Raw genomic sequence first — 17,559 nt, 5'->3', positions numbered from 1 at the left:
TGTAGCCTAAGCTCAACAAGGTTTCACTCCCAGATAAGCTCAATGCCTTTTATGCTTGCTTTGACTAACACAAGGTGGAAGCACTTTCACAAACCCCCACTGCTCCCGACGACCCTGTGAAACGGAGACACCTCTTTACCCCTTATTAGGGAGAGAGAGAGAGAGAGCCTGTGGTATGTCGAGTACCAGGTGAACAAGTAGTCTTTGGAGTACTGCAAGTCTGTGCCTTTGCTGTTACTTTGCCCACATTTGAGTGCTCGGTGGCGGGTGTTGAGGCTTTTTTTTGTTGGTGGGGGGAGAGGGGATTGTTGCTTGCTGCCGCTTACGCGTGGGAGGGAGGGGAGCTGGGGGGTGCTTTGGGTTTCTAACATCTGTCATTCATTCTTTGGGGGCAGTCCTCTGTTTACGTGGATGGTTGTGAAGAAAAAGCATTTCAGGATGTATATTGAATACATTTCTCTGACATTAAATGTACCTTTGAAACCTCGGTCTCTGAGGCCAACGAGAGAGCATCTTTCAAGTGGGTGAATCCATGGAAAGCATCTAGCTCAGACTAGCTGAGCACTGAACACTCGTGCTAATCAACTGGCTGGAGTGTTTATGGACATCCTGAACCTCTTGCTTTGGCAGTCTGAGGCATCCTTCTGCTTCAAGTATACCTATTCCCAAGAAGATTCTGGTAACCTGCCTGAATGATTATGTCCAGTAGCACTTAAATCTATAATGATGAAGTGCTTTGAGAGGGTGATTGAGCATATCAACTCCTACCTGGGAAGTGATTTGGATCCACTCCAGTTTGCCTACTGTCATAACAGGTCCACAGCAGATACTATGTTATTGACTTCACTCAGCTTCAGAACACCTGGACATTGAAGATGTATATAATACAATGCTCTTCATTGACTACAGATCAACATTCAGCACTATCATCCTCTCAAAATTCATCACTAAGCTCCAAGACGTTGGCTTCAATACTTTCCGCCATGCAACTGGATCTTCTGTTTATTCACTGGCAAACCACAGACTGGCAGCATCTCTCCGACAATCAGCATCAACACAGGTGCACCCCAAGGCTATCCGCTTAGCCTCCTGCTTTGCTAACTTTATACCTAATGTGTGACTAAGTGCAGCTTGAATGCTGTATTTAAGCTTGCTGATGACACTTGGCCAAATCAAAATAGGCGACGGATTGACTTATAGGTGTGTTGTTCGCAGGTTCAGTGAGTGGGGACAGAAGAGACAGAAGAGATAAGTAGGTTAACTATTTATTTTCAAGGCCCAACAGACTAAAAATTTAGTAAACCCTTCAAGCTAAACTCGGTTACAGATACTGAATGCCCAAAGTAGCAGGACAAAACAGACATTAACCGTACACACACAGTGGCAAATATTTATTTAAAGTGTGCACCCAGGCCCTCTCCACTGTAGCAAACCAACCACTGTCTACCATTTCAGCAGCACCCTCATTTACTTGGTCCACGGTGAACCAAGCGGAATAGAAACAACATAGTTACCACACACGAGATTTAAACCCGACTGGTGCTGTGAGATCGTCAGCTAAACGGAAGCCAGTTACTACCCAGTGTTTTACAGCAATCTACCAGCCCCCTAATGCTCCAGAAAACCACTGCCTTTCCCCCAGGGTATGGTAGTTACGGAGCTAGCCCTCCACAAGTGACTTACTTACTGACTGCTGGATACAATCAGCTAGGTGTGTAATGTTCACCGTCTTGTCAGAGTTGCAGATGTAGCTCTCCTGACCAATCACAGCACAGGTGCCACCTTTCTTTGCGAGCAGGTGGTCCAAGGCCATCTGGTTTTGTAAGACCACCATCCAAAACAACCATCATCTCAATTGACACACTGATCAGTGCATCCATCACAGAGGCCATGCATATCAGTTCCCAGGACAGCCTGGCCCAAGCACTACAGTTTAGAGTCCAGTGAGTGCCCACATTCTTGTCACCATTCAGTGTTGACACAGTCATCCCAGCATACTGGTCCTGCTCACACTCACTGTGTCCAACTGGTTGGTTGGACCTGTGATCATCGTACCCCCTGCACTAGCACTCCTTCCCCTTCCCTGTTGGCACAGCAACCACTCTCCAAATCGGGACCTTGGGATTAGACAATTAGACAGCCCTTAATTCACCTACTTCACCAGGGTTACTGAAACCCAAGTTCTTCAGGGCTATCGCTGTGGGGTGAGGTTGGCTGAAATGGACTGCTTTCCCCCAAGACAGAACGGCAAAACCAGAGAAGCTGGACAAGTTCCTCCAGCTGTTCTGTTCTTCGTCATTAAAAGAGATCAGTACTAGCCTTCTGCAGCGTGTGATAGTACCTTCATGCAGACTTAACAGTCTGAAGTTCAGGTGTGGTTTGCATTCTCATACACCGTCCTTTAGGAATGTGTTGTAGGATCTCACTCTGACCACTCCTGTAAGCATCCATCTCTTTGCCTTTCTGTAATGCAGGAAGACACAAACTCCCTCCCTCCTGGTTAGCCATTGGGTATTTTGACAGACTATCCCCTGTTGCCCCAGTAACACCACCCATCCTGTATTTCCTGGTCTCCGTGCGCCCTGGTGGCCCACCCATTCCCCCCCTCCCCCACAGGGCTGCTGGCCGGGAGTTCACTTCGTCCGCTGTCTGTAACGGCACACTCCTCACCCCGAAAGGTGTGGGTGGGAGTTGATAACTTAATCTGCTGTTTCTACAGCCTGTCCATCACTCAATCAGCCCTTCTGCATGTGTGCAGTTGGGGTTGTGGAACAGCCACAGAGTGCCAGACATATAATCCATGTCTGTATTTCTCTTCCTGCAGAGCCTTTGGAAGTAACTGAAAAACATAGAACAAACAATTAATTTCCACAGTGGAAATCTTGAATGCATTTTCCAAAGAACAAAGGGACTTAATACATTCACACAGCCACAAAGTGCACCAAGTGGCAAAATATTTCAATCAGTCACCCTTTCTGCTGAAGCATTTGATTAATTCAAACACCCTTCCTATAGAAAATTAACAAACACAAGACAGGCTTTGTGTATACACAGAGGCACGTGAACACAGACACACACACACACTCACATGCGCACAAGCACATACACACACAGACTCGCGTGTGACCACACCTCATACAACTTTTTTCAAACTCAAACCATTCACAGGTTATTACGGGGGGGGGGGGGGGGTACAGGAAGGCACCACCCACTACCCCACCCCTCTGTAGCCAAAGGCCCTCCAGTGCCTTTTGCAGATTCTCTAGTGAAGGATAAAGGGAATCCTGAGCAGAATGTGAGGAATCCAGTGGAGGACAGAAGGTGTTCTTATCGGTAGAGGGCTTGAGGAATGACCTTCCCCCCTTAGTGGCCTCCTGACCTCTCTTCTCTGGGCAGATGGCATAGAGGGTGGGAGTGGAAACACAATTTACCTGCTCCTTTGGGAACCTGGCTCTGAGCAATGCCAGAAACAGTTCTTCACAGGTCATGTGGGACCTTCCGTTCCCAGGCTGCTTGTCTAATTTGCACAATCGACTACAGGGACCCGCCCTCATCTACTCTAATTCCTCCAATAATCTGATGGCAGCATCTGTCTATTGCTTGTCCCAAGAAGGGCAGCACCTCTCCCTTTAGATCGTGTGCTGCTGCTTTAACTGAATAAGGGTGGCGTTGTAGCATAGTGCATGATGTTTACAGTACAGGCGACCCGGGTTCAGTTCATGACTGCAGCAGCTTCCTCCCACGATCCAAAGACGTAGTGGTTGGTAGATAAATCGGTCATTGTAAATTGCCCTGTGATTAGGGTAGGATACAAATGGGGTTTGCTGGGCAACGCAGCTGGAAAGGCCCACTGTGACTAAATAAATAAATAAATAAATAGATAGATAGATAAATAGTCAATCATGGTTGAAGTTAACACATGATCCTCTGGTGGAAAGTCACTGTTATGATAGATCAGTAGCAAGGACCAAGAAGGTATGGCCAAGGGAGGCACAGGAGTGCTTACAGGACTGCTTTGAGTCAGTAAGCTGGACAGGATTCAGAGATTCATCTTTGGGCTTGGATGAATATGCCACAGTTGTCACTGACTTCATTAAAACCTGTGTGGATAGATGTGTGCCTATGAAAACTACATACACTCCCAAACCAAAGCCATGGATAAGCCAGGAGGTTCGTAGTCTGCTGAGGGCTTAAACTTTGGCATTTAAGTCTGAAGATCTAGGTCTGTACAAGAAAACCAGGTATGATTTGAGGACAGCTATTTTAAGAGCGAAGAGACCATTCCGAGAGAGATTGGAGTCGACGTCGAACACATGTCATCTCTGACAGGGTTTGCAGGCCATTACTTCTGACAAAGCAAAGCCCAACATTATGAATGGCAGCGATGCTTCACTACCAGGTGGGCTCAATGCCTTCTATGCTCGCTTTGAAAGGGGGGATAAAACCACAGCTATAAGGACTCCTGCTGCACCCAACGACCCTGTGATCTCTGTCTTGGAGGCCGACGTCGGGAGGGTTAACCCTCGCAAGGTGGAGCACCTGGCAAGGCTCTGAAAACCTGTGCCAACCAGTTGGCAGGAATATTCAAGGACATTTTCAAACTCTCATTGCTACAGTGGGATGTTCCCACCTATTTCCAAAGGGCAACGATTATACCAGTGCCAAAGATGAGCAGTGTGAGCTACCATCCAGTGAGCTCACACCTCCAGTAATGAAATGCATTGAAAGGTCGGTTATGGCTAGCATTAACACCTGTCTCAGGGAGGACCTGGACCCACTGCAATTTGCCTATCACCACAATAACTCTACAGCAGACGTGATTTCAATGGCTCTCCACACCGCCTAAGATCGCCTGGACGATACGAATACTTATGTCAGGCTGCTGCTTATTGACTATAGCTCAGCGTTTACCTCCATCATTCCTACAGACCTGATCAACGAGCTCCAGAACCTGGGTCTCTGCACCCCTCTCTGCAGCTTGTTCCTTGAATTCCTAACTGGAAGACCACCATCTTCTGAAAGACCAATTTCCCTCGGGATCAATAAAGTATGTCTGTCTGTCTGTGCCGATTCGAAATAACACCTCCACCTTGTTGATAATCAACATTGGTGCAATTCAAAGGATTTGTGCTGAGCCCACTGCTCTGCTTCCTCCATACCCCTGTCTGTGAGGCTAGGCATAGCTCAATTCCATTGATAAATTTGCTGATGATACACCTGTTGGCAGAATCTCAGATGGAAATGAGAGGGCGCAAAGAAGTGAGATATACCAGTCAGTTGAGTGGTGTCATAGCAACAAACTTGCACTCAATGACAGCAAGTCCAAAGAGCTGCTTATGGACTTAAGAAAGAGTAAGTCGAAGGAACAGAAACCAATCCTCACAGAGGGATTAAAAGTGGAGAGATTGAGCAGTTTCAAGTTCCTGGGTGTCAATATCTCTGAGGACGTAACCTGGATGCAACATATCGATGCAGCTATAAAGAAGGCAAGACTGCAGCTATACTTCAATGAGAGCTTGAAGAGATTTGGTATGTCACCTAAAACGCTCAAAAACATCTGCAGAAGTACCGTGGAAAGCATTCTTACTGGCTGCATCACCGTCTGGTATGGGTTTGGGGGCAGGGCAACTGCACAGGATCAAAGTAAGTTGCAGAAAACTGTAGAATTAGTCAGTTCCGTCATGGGCACTAACTTCCATAGTATCCAAGACATCTTCAAGGAATGGTGCCTCAAGAAGGCGGTGTGCATCATTAAGGATCCCCATCACCCAAGACATGCCCAGTTTTCATTGTTACCATCAGGAAGAAGGTACAGGAGTCTGAAGGCACACCCTCAGCGATTCAGGAACAGCTTCTTCCCCTCTGCCATCTGATTTCTGAATGGACATTGAACCCAGAACACAGCTCACTACTTCTTTATTTCTATTTTTGCACTACTTAATTTAACTATTTAATATGCATATATACTTATTGTAATTCTGTTTTTCTTTTCTATATTTATCATATATTGCATTGTAGTACTGCTGCAAAGTTAACAAATTTCACACCATGTGCCACTAATATTAAACCTGATACTGATCTCTTGTGACTGGACCCCACTGCTGAAGGCTCTGTTCCCTTCCCCCACTGCGCTGCATTCCACCCAGAGCTGCAAATCCCATTCGAACAGTGTGGGATGCCTGACCATAACCACTACTATCACTCCACCCCATAGAGATTCCTCACCCCCATGGGAAGCGGGTGGCCCTCTCGGCATTGTTGATCGTCTGGTGCCCCCTGACAGGCCCCTGGGATAGGCTCGTTCCAGCACTCCGTGCAGCCCAACAGGGCAGAGGTTTCTCTAACTTCTGCCCATACTTGTCTCCCAGCTCTGCCAGTTCCTTAGTGGAGAACTCACAGATGGTGGTTGTCTCAGGGAGAACCATGGTGCTATCCTCCACAGATCCCTCTCTCCCAGTCTGCTGCTCTTCCTCATCCTGTTCCATAGAAGCTGGAGGGACTAAAATCTGGCAGCCCCTTGCCTGGACTGGGACTGTGTGGCCACCGGTCTGGCCAGTAATGCAAGTGGGGAAGGGCAGTCACGCAGAGGAGGATCCCCAAGGCTCTCTTCCCATCCTTACTATCTAACCAAATGTTCCCGTCCTTCATCCACGTGTTGGGTTTGCCTCCTGGCATCATCAGCTCTTGCACCTTAATGGAGTCCAGATGCAAATTAGACCTTCTAACTCCCTGGCCCGGGTTGGCGTTGCCCAGGGACTCTCCCGTGGTAGCACATTGTTGGTTTATTGATTCCATCACCTTCCTGAAACCATCTACCTCTTTCTCCTTTTGTGAGATTACCTCCTACAGCAACACTACAGCAACACTACACTACACTACAGCCACACTACAGCAACCAGAAAGCATCCCTTGGGCTCCCCTTCCTCTTGGGGAACCCTGGCTTATTATGTACAGACATGATGTGGTGTTCGATTTTCACCCCTTAGACCATCTGTGGGCATCCCATGGTCTGCCAGTGGGTTGGTGAGACTCCCAAATCCCGCACCATCATTGGTCCATCCAAGAATTCAGCTCTCCTTATACCAAGGGTTCTCTCTCTAAGTTTTCCTTCCAAAGATACTTATGTTCTGTTCAAACACCGAACCCTGCTTGCAGTGCCAATTGTTGTGGGAAATCACGCTTGACAGCTACTGAGTGGGGACAGAAGAAACTTACTACCAGTATGTAAGTTAACTATTTACAGGACAAGATAGACACTAAACCTTCAGTAAACTTTTCAAGCTAAACTTGGTTGCAGATACTTGTCTAAGCTGTGTGCACAAAGTAGCAGGACAAAACAGACACTAAATGTAAACACAGTGGCAAATACTTATTTAGATTGTATGCCTGGGCCATCTGCACTGCAGCACACCTCCACTATCTACTGTTTCCATGGCACCCTCGTCTACCCAGTCCTCGGCAACCTGAGCAGAAAAGAGACCGCTTGGTTACTGCATGCTAGATATAAACCTTACCGACACTGAGCCAGTGGGAGGGGAGGCAATGCTCCTGACACAGATCAGTCCTCACCTCCCAAGGGGCAGAAGCTTTTGATGAGCAGGTAAGGTAAGGCACATATTGTAACAAGGAGGGAGACTAAAAATATGCAACAACCTCTCAATCAACATCAGCAAAACCAATGGGTTAGTTATTGACAACTGGAGAAAGAAGCTGGAAGTCTACGAGAGGGTCAGTAGCTTAAATTCCTTGGCATTAACATATCAAAGAATCTATTCTGGGACCAGTACATGCAAAGAAGGCATGGCTACACTTCAATTTTCTTGGAAGTTTGCATAAACTTTGGAATGTCAGCAAAAACATTTCTATAAATACACAGTGGACAGTATCCTGACTGGTTGCTTCACAGCTTGGTATGGAAACACCACTGCCCAGTCCATCACGGGCAAAGCCCTCTTCACCACAGAATACATTTACATGGAGTGCTGCCACAAGAAAGCAGCATCCATCGACAAAGACCTCCACCATCAAGCCTATCTTCACTTCTCGCTACTGCCATTGGGCAGGAGGTACAGGAGCTTTAGGTCTCATGACACCAGGCTCAGGAACAGTTATTACCTTACAATCATCAGGCTCCTGACCTGGCATGGATAACTTTACTGACCACAACTCTGAACTAATTCTACAGCCTACACACTCACTTTAAGGGACCCTTTACAACTTATGTTCTCAGTATTACAACTCCTGTTGCCAGTATTGTGTTTTATTTGTGTAGTTTGTCCTTTTATGTTTTTTCTTTGTCAGTCTTTGTTTATGTGTAGTTTTCCGAAATAATGTTGTATTTCTTTATTCTTCCTGTAAAAGCCTGCACAAAAATTAATCTCAAGGTAGCATAGGCACTCATTGGCCACTTTATTAGGTACACATATATACCTGAATTACAAATAACTGTTGATACTACTCCTCCATTCAGACTCACTGATCTGCATTCTAAATCCACTTCTTTTGAATCCGTTCCCAACAAAAATACACTCAGTGGCCACTTTTATTAGGTACACCCGTATACCAGTTCATTGATGCAAATATCTAATCAGCCAATCACGTGGCAGCAAGTCAATGCATAAAAGCATGTAAACATGGTAAAGTGCTTCAGTTGGTCAGACTTAACATCAAGATGGGGAATTAACGTAAAATAATTGCTGGTGCCAGACGGGGTTGTTTGAGTCTCTCAGAAACTACTGACCTCCTGGGATTTTTACATGTAACAGTCTCTAGAGTTTACAGAGAATGGTGCGAAAAGCAAAAAAAAATTCAGTGAGCAGCAGTTCTGTGTGCGAAAGCATTTGTTAATGAGAGCGTTCAGAGGAGAGTGGCCGCTGAAGGAAGGCAACAATAACTCAAAACTGCTACAACAGTAGTGTGCACAAAAACATCTCTGAATACAACACGGCGAATCTTGGATGGGTCACGGCAGCAGAAAACCACAAACATACACTCAGTGGCCACTTTATTAGGTACATTCCTGCACACTACTGTAGTAATGCATGGTCATTCCTGTACTTAATAAAGAGGTCACTGTGTGTATGTACTTTGATAATAAATTTACTTTGAGCTCTAAAGTCAATCAGCTGACAGTGCTGGTACCCGGGTGACATATTCAATGGCTGTTGTTGTATGGGAACGGAAGTTCACTGCCTGTCAGTGCAATCCTTCTGTGTAATGTTTTTACGTTCAAGTACAGGTCCTCTCTGGATTATAAATTCCTGACTTGACATATGAAGCCCAGCCGAGCAGAGCAGCTACCGTTGAGTAGACGTACTCACTATGTTACCGATAGCCACTTTTCCCATGCCTTGCTCTGCTGATACTGCTCTCTCTGTGGTCCTGTTCATTTCCAACTGACAAACAGGTCTCACGAACGCAGCCCTGCCATTACCCAGGACTGCCTGTACTCAGCAGCACAATTAATTGGTTGAGGTGTGGTGGAGCAGTGTGAGTTCTCTTCCTAATCCCAAGGACACAGCCCAACTCTCTCCTTTTTCCTTCCAGGCTCTTGGCCACAGCAGCAACGCACTTCAACCTCCGAACTCTGAGGGCAGTCCGTGTTCTGAGACCTCTGAAGCTGGTGTCTGGGATTCCCAGTGAGTCTGCTTTTCATGGAATGAAAAATCTTCAACATTTTATAAACTTCCATCCGATCTCCACTCTGCTTCTCTCTTGTAACTACTGGCCCTCTTACTATATACGTATTTCACCCTCTCTCATGGCTTCACCTCCTCCTTGTGAAGTGACCAGAACAGAACACATTACTGAGGTTGGGCCAGAAGGTTCAGGACAATCTCCTTGGTTTATACTCTGTACCTTGATAAAACCCAGATCTGTGTATGCCTAATTCAGCCTACCCAACCTTTTTCAATGATTGTGTTCCCACACCCCCCCCCCCAAAACCTTCTTTTCCAGAACCTCTTTAGACAGTGTCCTTTATTCCAGATTGCCTCTTCTCATTCTTCCTAACACCTCACATGTCTATACATTGAACTCTATAGAGTTGGGGTAAGATAGCATGCAAACAGACTCTGGCCCAACTAGTCCATATCCATCATAGCTTCCTTCCTGCTAGTCCCTGTTGCCCCCACATAGCCCATATCATCCAAGCCGCCCCCCGCTCCCGCATGCACCTATCCAAATGCCTCTTCAATCTTGCAATAAGATCCACCTCAACCACTTTCTCTGGCAGCTCATTCCAGGTGTTCACAGCCTTCTGTGTAAAGAAGTTGCCTCTCAGGTCTCTTTTAAATCTCTCCACTCTTGTATCTGTGACCTATAGTTTTGGACACCCCAAGTCCAATATTCTGTTACTCTCCTCTTCACAGTTCAAAGAAACCGTGACCTGTACCAGCACCAATTCCCCCAGGTAGGCTGTCATCCAGTTTGAAATATCAGCAACCTGACACTCACTTTTTCCCTCCATTCCCTGCATATTTATGTGCTTGTTAAACACCACTATCATTCCTGCTTTTACCAGCACCCTGGCAGCCCATTCCAGGAATCTGTAAAATAAAACTTGCCCTGACACAACTCTTTAAACTTCCTTCCTACACCATAAATGCACGTTCTCTCATATTTGATATCTCAACCTTGGAAGAAAGATTTTGGCTGTTTCCCCACGGGTAGGCGTGGGTATGTAATGTTGCTGGTATTACAACAGGGGACAGCAATGGGTAACCAGAGGTGAGAAGTTGAGCTAAAAGACACAAAAATGGGAAAGTCAGAGGAGATTGGGGGGGGGGGGGGAGTGGCAGGACAGGAGGGAGAAGAGAAAATCAAGCTACCAGAGGTGAGTTACCTAAAACTAGACAATTCAGTGTAGACAGTGTTTGAGGAGTTGTTTCTCTAGTTTGTGCTGGGCTTCATTCTGGCAGTGGGGAAGGGTAAGAATGGACAGTTCAGTGTGGGAATGGGTCAGGGGAGTGAAATAGTCTGCAGCCAAGAACTTGGGATGACCCTTGCAGACTGAACATAGAGGTTCTGCGAAGCAGTCCTCCAGTCAGCAATTGGTCTCGTCAATGTAGAGGAGGCACCGAATGCAGTAATGAGGTTGGAGGGGGGTACACATCTAGCTCACCTGGAAGGGCTGCTCACGTCTCTGAATGGTGGTGAGAGAGGATGTGTAAGACTAAAAGTGAGTGCAGGGGAATGTGCCAGTGGTAAGAGAGGGGGGTTGTGGAAGAATGAACACACCAGGGGATCACGGCAGGAGTGGTACCTCCAGAAGGTAGAAAGGGGCAGGGAGAAGGAGATGTGTTTGGTGGAATCTTGTTTCAGCTGGTGGAAATGATGAAGGATGCTGTACTGGATGTGGAAGCTGAAGAAAGGTGAGGACCCCGGAACGCATCTGATCCAGTATTTGAGTTGGGACTTAAAGTTGCATTTGTACAAGATTTTGGTGAGACCACACTGTTAGTATTATGCACTAATATCATTTGTTCATCGTGTTAAGTGGAAGACATCATTAATCTAGAAAGAGTGTAGAGAAGATTGCCAAGGATGTTGCTAGGGCTCGACGCCTGAGTAATAGGGAGAGATTATTCATGTTGGATGATAACAACATTTAAAAGATATTTGGTAGGAGGGGTTTAGAGGGGTCCCAAGCAAGGGTAAATGGAACTATCTTGATGGCCACCATGGTCGGCCTGGGTGAATTGGGCTAATGGATCTGTTACCATGCTGATTTACTTTGCCTCTTTGACTCTTTGTAAGGACATTGACAGGTCCAACATAGAGAATAGTTCAAAAAGTTCAAGCCCATGCAAGTTGGCAAATTGGTTCCAAAAGTGATTTGGTTATAGGAGTCAAAGGGTTGGTGGAAGATTTATTTTTGTGACCAGTGGTGAACTGTCAATCATGACACATTTCAAATTATAGTCACGGACTTGATTGAAGAAATCTCTGCCTAATTATCATCAGCAGCACCAGAGGCTCCAACTCACGACCACTTCTACACTATGATTAGGAGTGCCTACTGGTCCGTGCCTAGACCGTGTTTCAGAAATCTGAACACTTGGCTGCCGTCTTACCTGCATACAGGCAGGGGCTAAAGGGCAAGTCTCCAGAGATAAGGACAACAAAGAGGAGGCATGGGAGCAGAGAAGCACCTATGGGATTACTTCAAGCAAATGGACTGGACCATATTCAAGGACTCATGAGATGATCTGAATGAATACACTGCAGTTGTCATTAACTTTATAGAAGAAGTTGTGGACAAGTGTGTCCCCACAAAATTATTCAGGGTCTTCCCCAATGAGAAGCCCTGGATGAACCATGAGATCCACAACCTGGTGAGGACCAGATCAGTTGCATTCAGGTCTGGCATCCAAGTAAGATACAAGAGGTCCAGGTATGATCTCTGGAAAGCCATCTCACCTGCGGTTCGGGACCAAACTTGAATCTCTGAATGATATCACCTCCTACAAAGTGAAACTAAGCAACATAGGTGACTACAAGGCTTTCGCTCTCAGATGAGCTCAATACCTTCTATGCTCGCTTTGACTGGAAAACAAAACTTCACAAGCTCCCACAGCCCCTGATGACGCCGCGATTTCAGTCTCAGGCCGATGTGAGAGCATACTTCAGGTGGGTGAACCCACGGAAAGCATTCGGCCCATATGGGGTACCTGGCTCATCACTAACTACCTGTGCTGATCAACTGGCTGTGATAACTTGAACCTCCAATTTTGGTAGTCTGAGGTACACTCCTGCTTCAAGCAGGCTTTAGTTACAGTGCCTATAAAAAGTATTCACTTCCTCGGAAGTTTTTGCTTTATCATTTTACAACTTTGAATCACAGTGGATTTAATTTGGCTTTTTTGACGCTGATCAACAGAAAAAGACTTTTGTGTCAAAGTGAAAACATCTCTACAAAGTGATCTAAATTAATTATAAATATAAACACAAAATAATTGATTGCATAAGTATTCACCCCTTTAATATGACACACCAAATCATCACTGGTGCAGCCAATTGGTTTTAGAAGTCACATAATTAGTTAAATGGACTGTGTGGCAATGAGAGGGAAGAGGTGGCTGCATATCACAGTGGGGAAAAACACAACAGGGCACGAGGTTGGCTAGCTGACATCTGAGACTCCAGCATCATTGGGCTGGACCTGATGTCTCACTGGGGAGCCATGTGGATGTTCCGGGGGGCAACACCCTATCTTGGCTGGTCCAACACCAGGGCCCTATCACCTGGCCCTCGGCAAACACCAGGCAGCGGAGCAGTGGATCAGAGCTGGGAGCAGCTGGCGTCATCGAGCTCCCCGACAACACATGGGCAGCCCCAGGCAGTGTTGGTTAGGAAGAGAGATAGATCGTGGTGGTTCCGCATAGACTACCACTATTTCAGTGCCAGGACGCAGAAGGATTCCTGTCCGCTGCCCCAAATTGAGATGCTCTGGACTGTATCGTGTGTTCGACCTGATTCAGCTCTCTCGATCTCCACAGTGGCTTCTGGCGCGGGAGGTCCGACCCAAGACTACCTTCACATTGGTCAAGGGCTGTGGCACTTTCGGGTAAATGCTGTTTGGGCTGTGTAGTGCCCCAGCCACATTCAAGAGATCGACGGAGAGGGTGCTGGCTTACATTCTGCGGAGTCGCCGTGTCACTGCCATTTCTGATGATGCTCTGCGGAACCTGGAAGAGGTCTTTTCTGCCATCCGACAGACGAAACTCTGCCTCAACCCTACAAAATGCTGTCTGCTGCACCACCAGACGAAGTTCCTGGGGCATATGGTGAGTGCAGAAGGAGTGGCAATCAACCCTGAGAAGGTGGCAGAGGTCAAGGAATGGCCCACCCTGGCAATGCTTTGAGCTTCGCCTGTTTATTAAGGACTTCACCGCGGTCGCCAGTTCCCTGCACCAGCTCACCAAAAGGGGAGGCCCTTCACCTGGACTGACACCTGCGCTGCGGCCTCCGACCAGCTCCGAACTGTGTTCACCCAGTGCTGGCATATCCCAGTCCAGCACACCTTTTCCTTGTTGACCCAGAGGTCAGCCATGGGGGTATCGGTGCAGTGCTATATCAAACCACTGTGTTTTGTGGCCATAGATAACTTCACAAAGTGGCCAGAGGCATACGTGGTCCCGGACCAGAGTGCCACCACCACTGCTGAGAGGCTTGAAGAGGAATTCTCATGCCACTTCGGCATCCCTGAGGAACTCCAAAGCTAGCAGGGGTGCAACTTTGAGGCGCAGGTGTTCAGCGAAGGCAGCTGGGAGTCACCAAAATGTGGACCACCCCCTTCACCTGCAAAGTGATGGGCTGGTGGGATGATTTAATTGACCCTGGCCATCCTCGTCAGCCAGCACCAGTGCGATTGGAATCACTGCTTTGTGGCCATACCGGATACCAGTTCAGGAAATCACCAGGTGTACGCTGACGGTACTTGTGTTTGGGTGGGAACTGCGCACGCTGGCGGATCGGGTGTTTGTTCCCCTCCCCAGCCAGCGATTCCTGGGGAGGCCGGCTTGGATTACCTGCGGGTTGTTCATGTTGCAGCTTGGCAGAACCAAAGTGCAGCCAGCTGCCGTCAAAAATCAGCTTATGATGACCACAGCAGGGGACAGGACTTTACTGTGGAGAACCGAGTACGGGTCTACTGCTCCACCTGGAAGAAAGGACTATCTCCCAAACTTGGAAGCCATTGGAAAGGACCGGGAGAGGTACTCCGATATAGTATACCGGGTGCGGCTGCCTGAGAAGCACTAGGCAGTTGTGCTGCAGCAGGACCAGCTGCCTCCGTATCGGCCCTTGGCCACCAAGTTAAGGGAAGAGGGGTGACACTCTGGATACCCTGCCTCTTGCTTCATCATACAGTGCCTCCCCTGGGGGGGGGGGGCAACAACCACTTCCAAGTGCCCCAGATGGTAGAGTCGACCATCACCAGGACTTAAGGTCTTTGTTGCGGACTCTGTGGTTGCTGGTACGACTGACCTCTCAGGTGAGTGGCATTGTGCCGCTCTGGGGGGGGGGGGGGGGGGCACAGTCAACGGATCGCCCCTGTATTCCTTGCGGCCAGCACTAATTATTGTTCTTGTTTTAAAAGGCTTTTGTGGTGTGCGTGTTCAGTAGAATTATGATGAGAGTCTAAAGTTCATTTCTTTTAGCTCTGCTTATACCTTGCTCACTTGTGTGTTTGTGTGCCACCCTGAAATGTAACCTGGGTGTGTAATAGTCACCTCCCCCATCAGTATACGACTGAGTTAGTTCTCACTGAGCTATTGCGCTCTGACTGTTATTGTGCTTGTCGCAATAAAAATGGCTGTTGAGATAAACAATCTGTTCTTCTCTGTCATCATGGACTGAATGCTTGCCACAATATGAACTCCTGCCTGAGATGCAACTTGAATTCACTCCAGTTTTCCTACAGCAGATGCCATCTCATCAGCTCTTCACTCAACCCTGGAACATCTGGACAGCAAAGGTGCATACATTAGGAGGCTCTTTACCAAGTACAGTTTGGCATTCAATACTATCATCCCCTCAAAACTAATCAGTAAGTTTCAAGACCTTGAAACCTCCATGAGCAGTCAGATCCTTGATTTCCTTGACCCCAGTCAGTTCAAATTGGCAACAACAAGCCCTCCACAATCTCCATCTGCACAGATGCACCACAAGGCTATGTTCTTAGCCCCCTGCTCTACTTGGTTTGAACTTATGACTGTGAGGCTAAGCACTCTTCTATGCCATATTTAAGTTTGCTGATGACACCACTGTTGTTGGCCAAGTTAAAGGTGGTGGACAAATCAGCATATAGGAGGGAGATTGAAAATCTGGCTGAGTAGTGCCACAACAACATCTCACTCAATATCAGTAAGACCAAGTAGATGTCAAGGAGCTGACTTCAGGAGGAAGAAACTGGAGGTCCATGTTCCAGTCCTCATCGGAGGATCAGATGTGGAGAGAGTCAACAGCTTCAAATTCCTCGATGTTATCACTTCAGAGGATCTATCCTGAGCCCATTATAAGGAAAGTATGGCAGCTTCCTTAGAAGTTTGCAAAGATTCAACAACATCTAAAACTTTGACAAATTTCTGTAGATGCATGGTGGAGAATATATTGGTTGTATCATGGCCTTGTATAGAAATACCAATGCCCTTGAACAGAAAATCCTACAAAAAGTAGTGGATACAGACCAGTCCATTATGGGTGAAGCTTTCTCCACCATGGAGCACAGTGTGCTATTGCAGAAAAGCAACATCCATCTTAAGGGTCTCCCACCACCCAGGCCAAGTTTGAGTTCAAGTTCAGGTTCAATGTTCATTCAACCATACATGAATATAGCCAAACAAAACAGCATTACTCCAGGGCCAAGGTGCAAAAGACAGTACTGACAGCTACACACAGCACAAGGCAGATATACCATATATAAGACAGCACACACATATAAGCTATCAGTAAAATACAATCACACAAAAATACTGTATAGTCCATTATGGTATGGACCCTGTCCATGAATGTTGTAGAAATCTGGTCAACCAGTTTGTCTTCAGCTGAGTGAACATAGTGGGGGGGGAGGTGCGGGAGGGAGCAGCACTAACTTCAGCTTAGACACAGCACCACACCGCCTCTGGTGGAGCACACCATCTCCAACACCTCTCTCCTGGGCAGCCGTAAATGGACGACACCACGGCTTGAGGCCTAGTTGTCCCTATGACCAAGGCCACACAGCTTCCCTCGTGTCCACCAATAAATCAGTAATCAGACTTGCAGCATTCCACATTGACTATGTCCAACAGGGTCTTGCGATTACAAGGAAAGTGACTAAGATGATTACTCACTGTTAGACTGCACACCGCCTTCATGCACCGACTCCTCTGATGCCTCTCTGACGCAGGCAGCAGCTCCTCTGCCATCGAACATCTCACTGATTTGCAGTACTTTAATATCTTAATCTCCAGCAGGGTGTTGTGATAGTGAGAAAGTACATTTGAAAAGGACAATATCACCTTTGGTTGGCTCCATAGAAGCCACTGCTATCAAACACGTCACCATCTCTCTTCTTGCTGCTGCCATCAGGAAGGTGGAGCCTCAGGACCCAACCACCAGATTCAGAACAGTTATTATATCCCAACCATCAGGCTCTTGAACCAGAGGGGATAACTTCACTTACCCCACCATTGAAATGTTCCCACAACCTGTGGATTTACTTTCAAGGACTCTTCATCTCATGTTCTTGATTTTTGATGCTTATTTATGTGTTTTGTTTTGTATTTGCGCAGATGGTTATCCTTTGCACAGGGGTTGTTTGCCCATCCTGTTGCATTTAATCTTTCATTGATTCTACAGTTTTTCTTGGATTTAGCATGTATGCCCGCAAGAAAGCAAATCTTGGGGTTGTATGTGGTGACATATATGTACTTCAATAATAAATTTACTTTGAAATTTGGTGTAGCACAGGGAATGGTGCTGGATTCCTTAATGTTTATTGTATATATTAACAATTTGAACGTGAGTGCAGGTTGGTGATGAATTCATGGGTTATAGGGTGATAATGACCTGTTG

At 46.8% G+C, this 17,559-nt stretch overlaps 1 protein-coding gene across 1 annotated transcript in view; it reads left to right on the top strand.

The window, feature by feature from the left end:
• The window catches only part of LOC140737314 (probable voltage-dependent R-type calcium channel subunit alpha-1E), a 619,860-nt gene that overhangs the window by 215,650 nt on the left and 386,651 nt on the right, over window positions 1-17,559 (top strand). Inside the window, 1 exon segment of the mRNA XM_073063744.1 lies at window positions 9,547-9,638. Coding sequence (XP_072919845.1) covers window positions 9,547-9,638 — 92 coding nt within the window.

This window comes from Hemitrygon akajei, chromosome 12, assembly GCF_048418815.1.
Source record: "Hemitrygon akajei chromosome 12, sHemAka1.3, whole genome shotgun sequence".
Taxonomy (NCBI): Eukaryota; Metazoa; Chordata; class Chondrichthyes; order Myliobatiformes; family Dasyatidae; genus Hemitrygon; species Hemitrygon akajei.
This window is presented reverse-complemented; position numbering and strand designations above follow the sequence as displayed.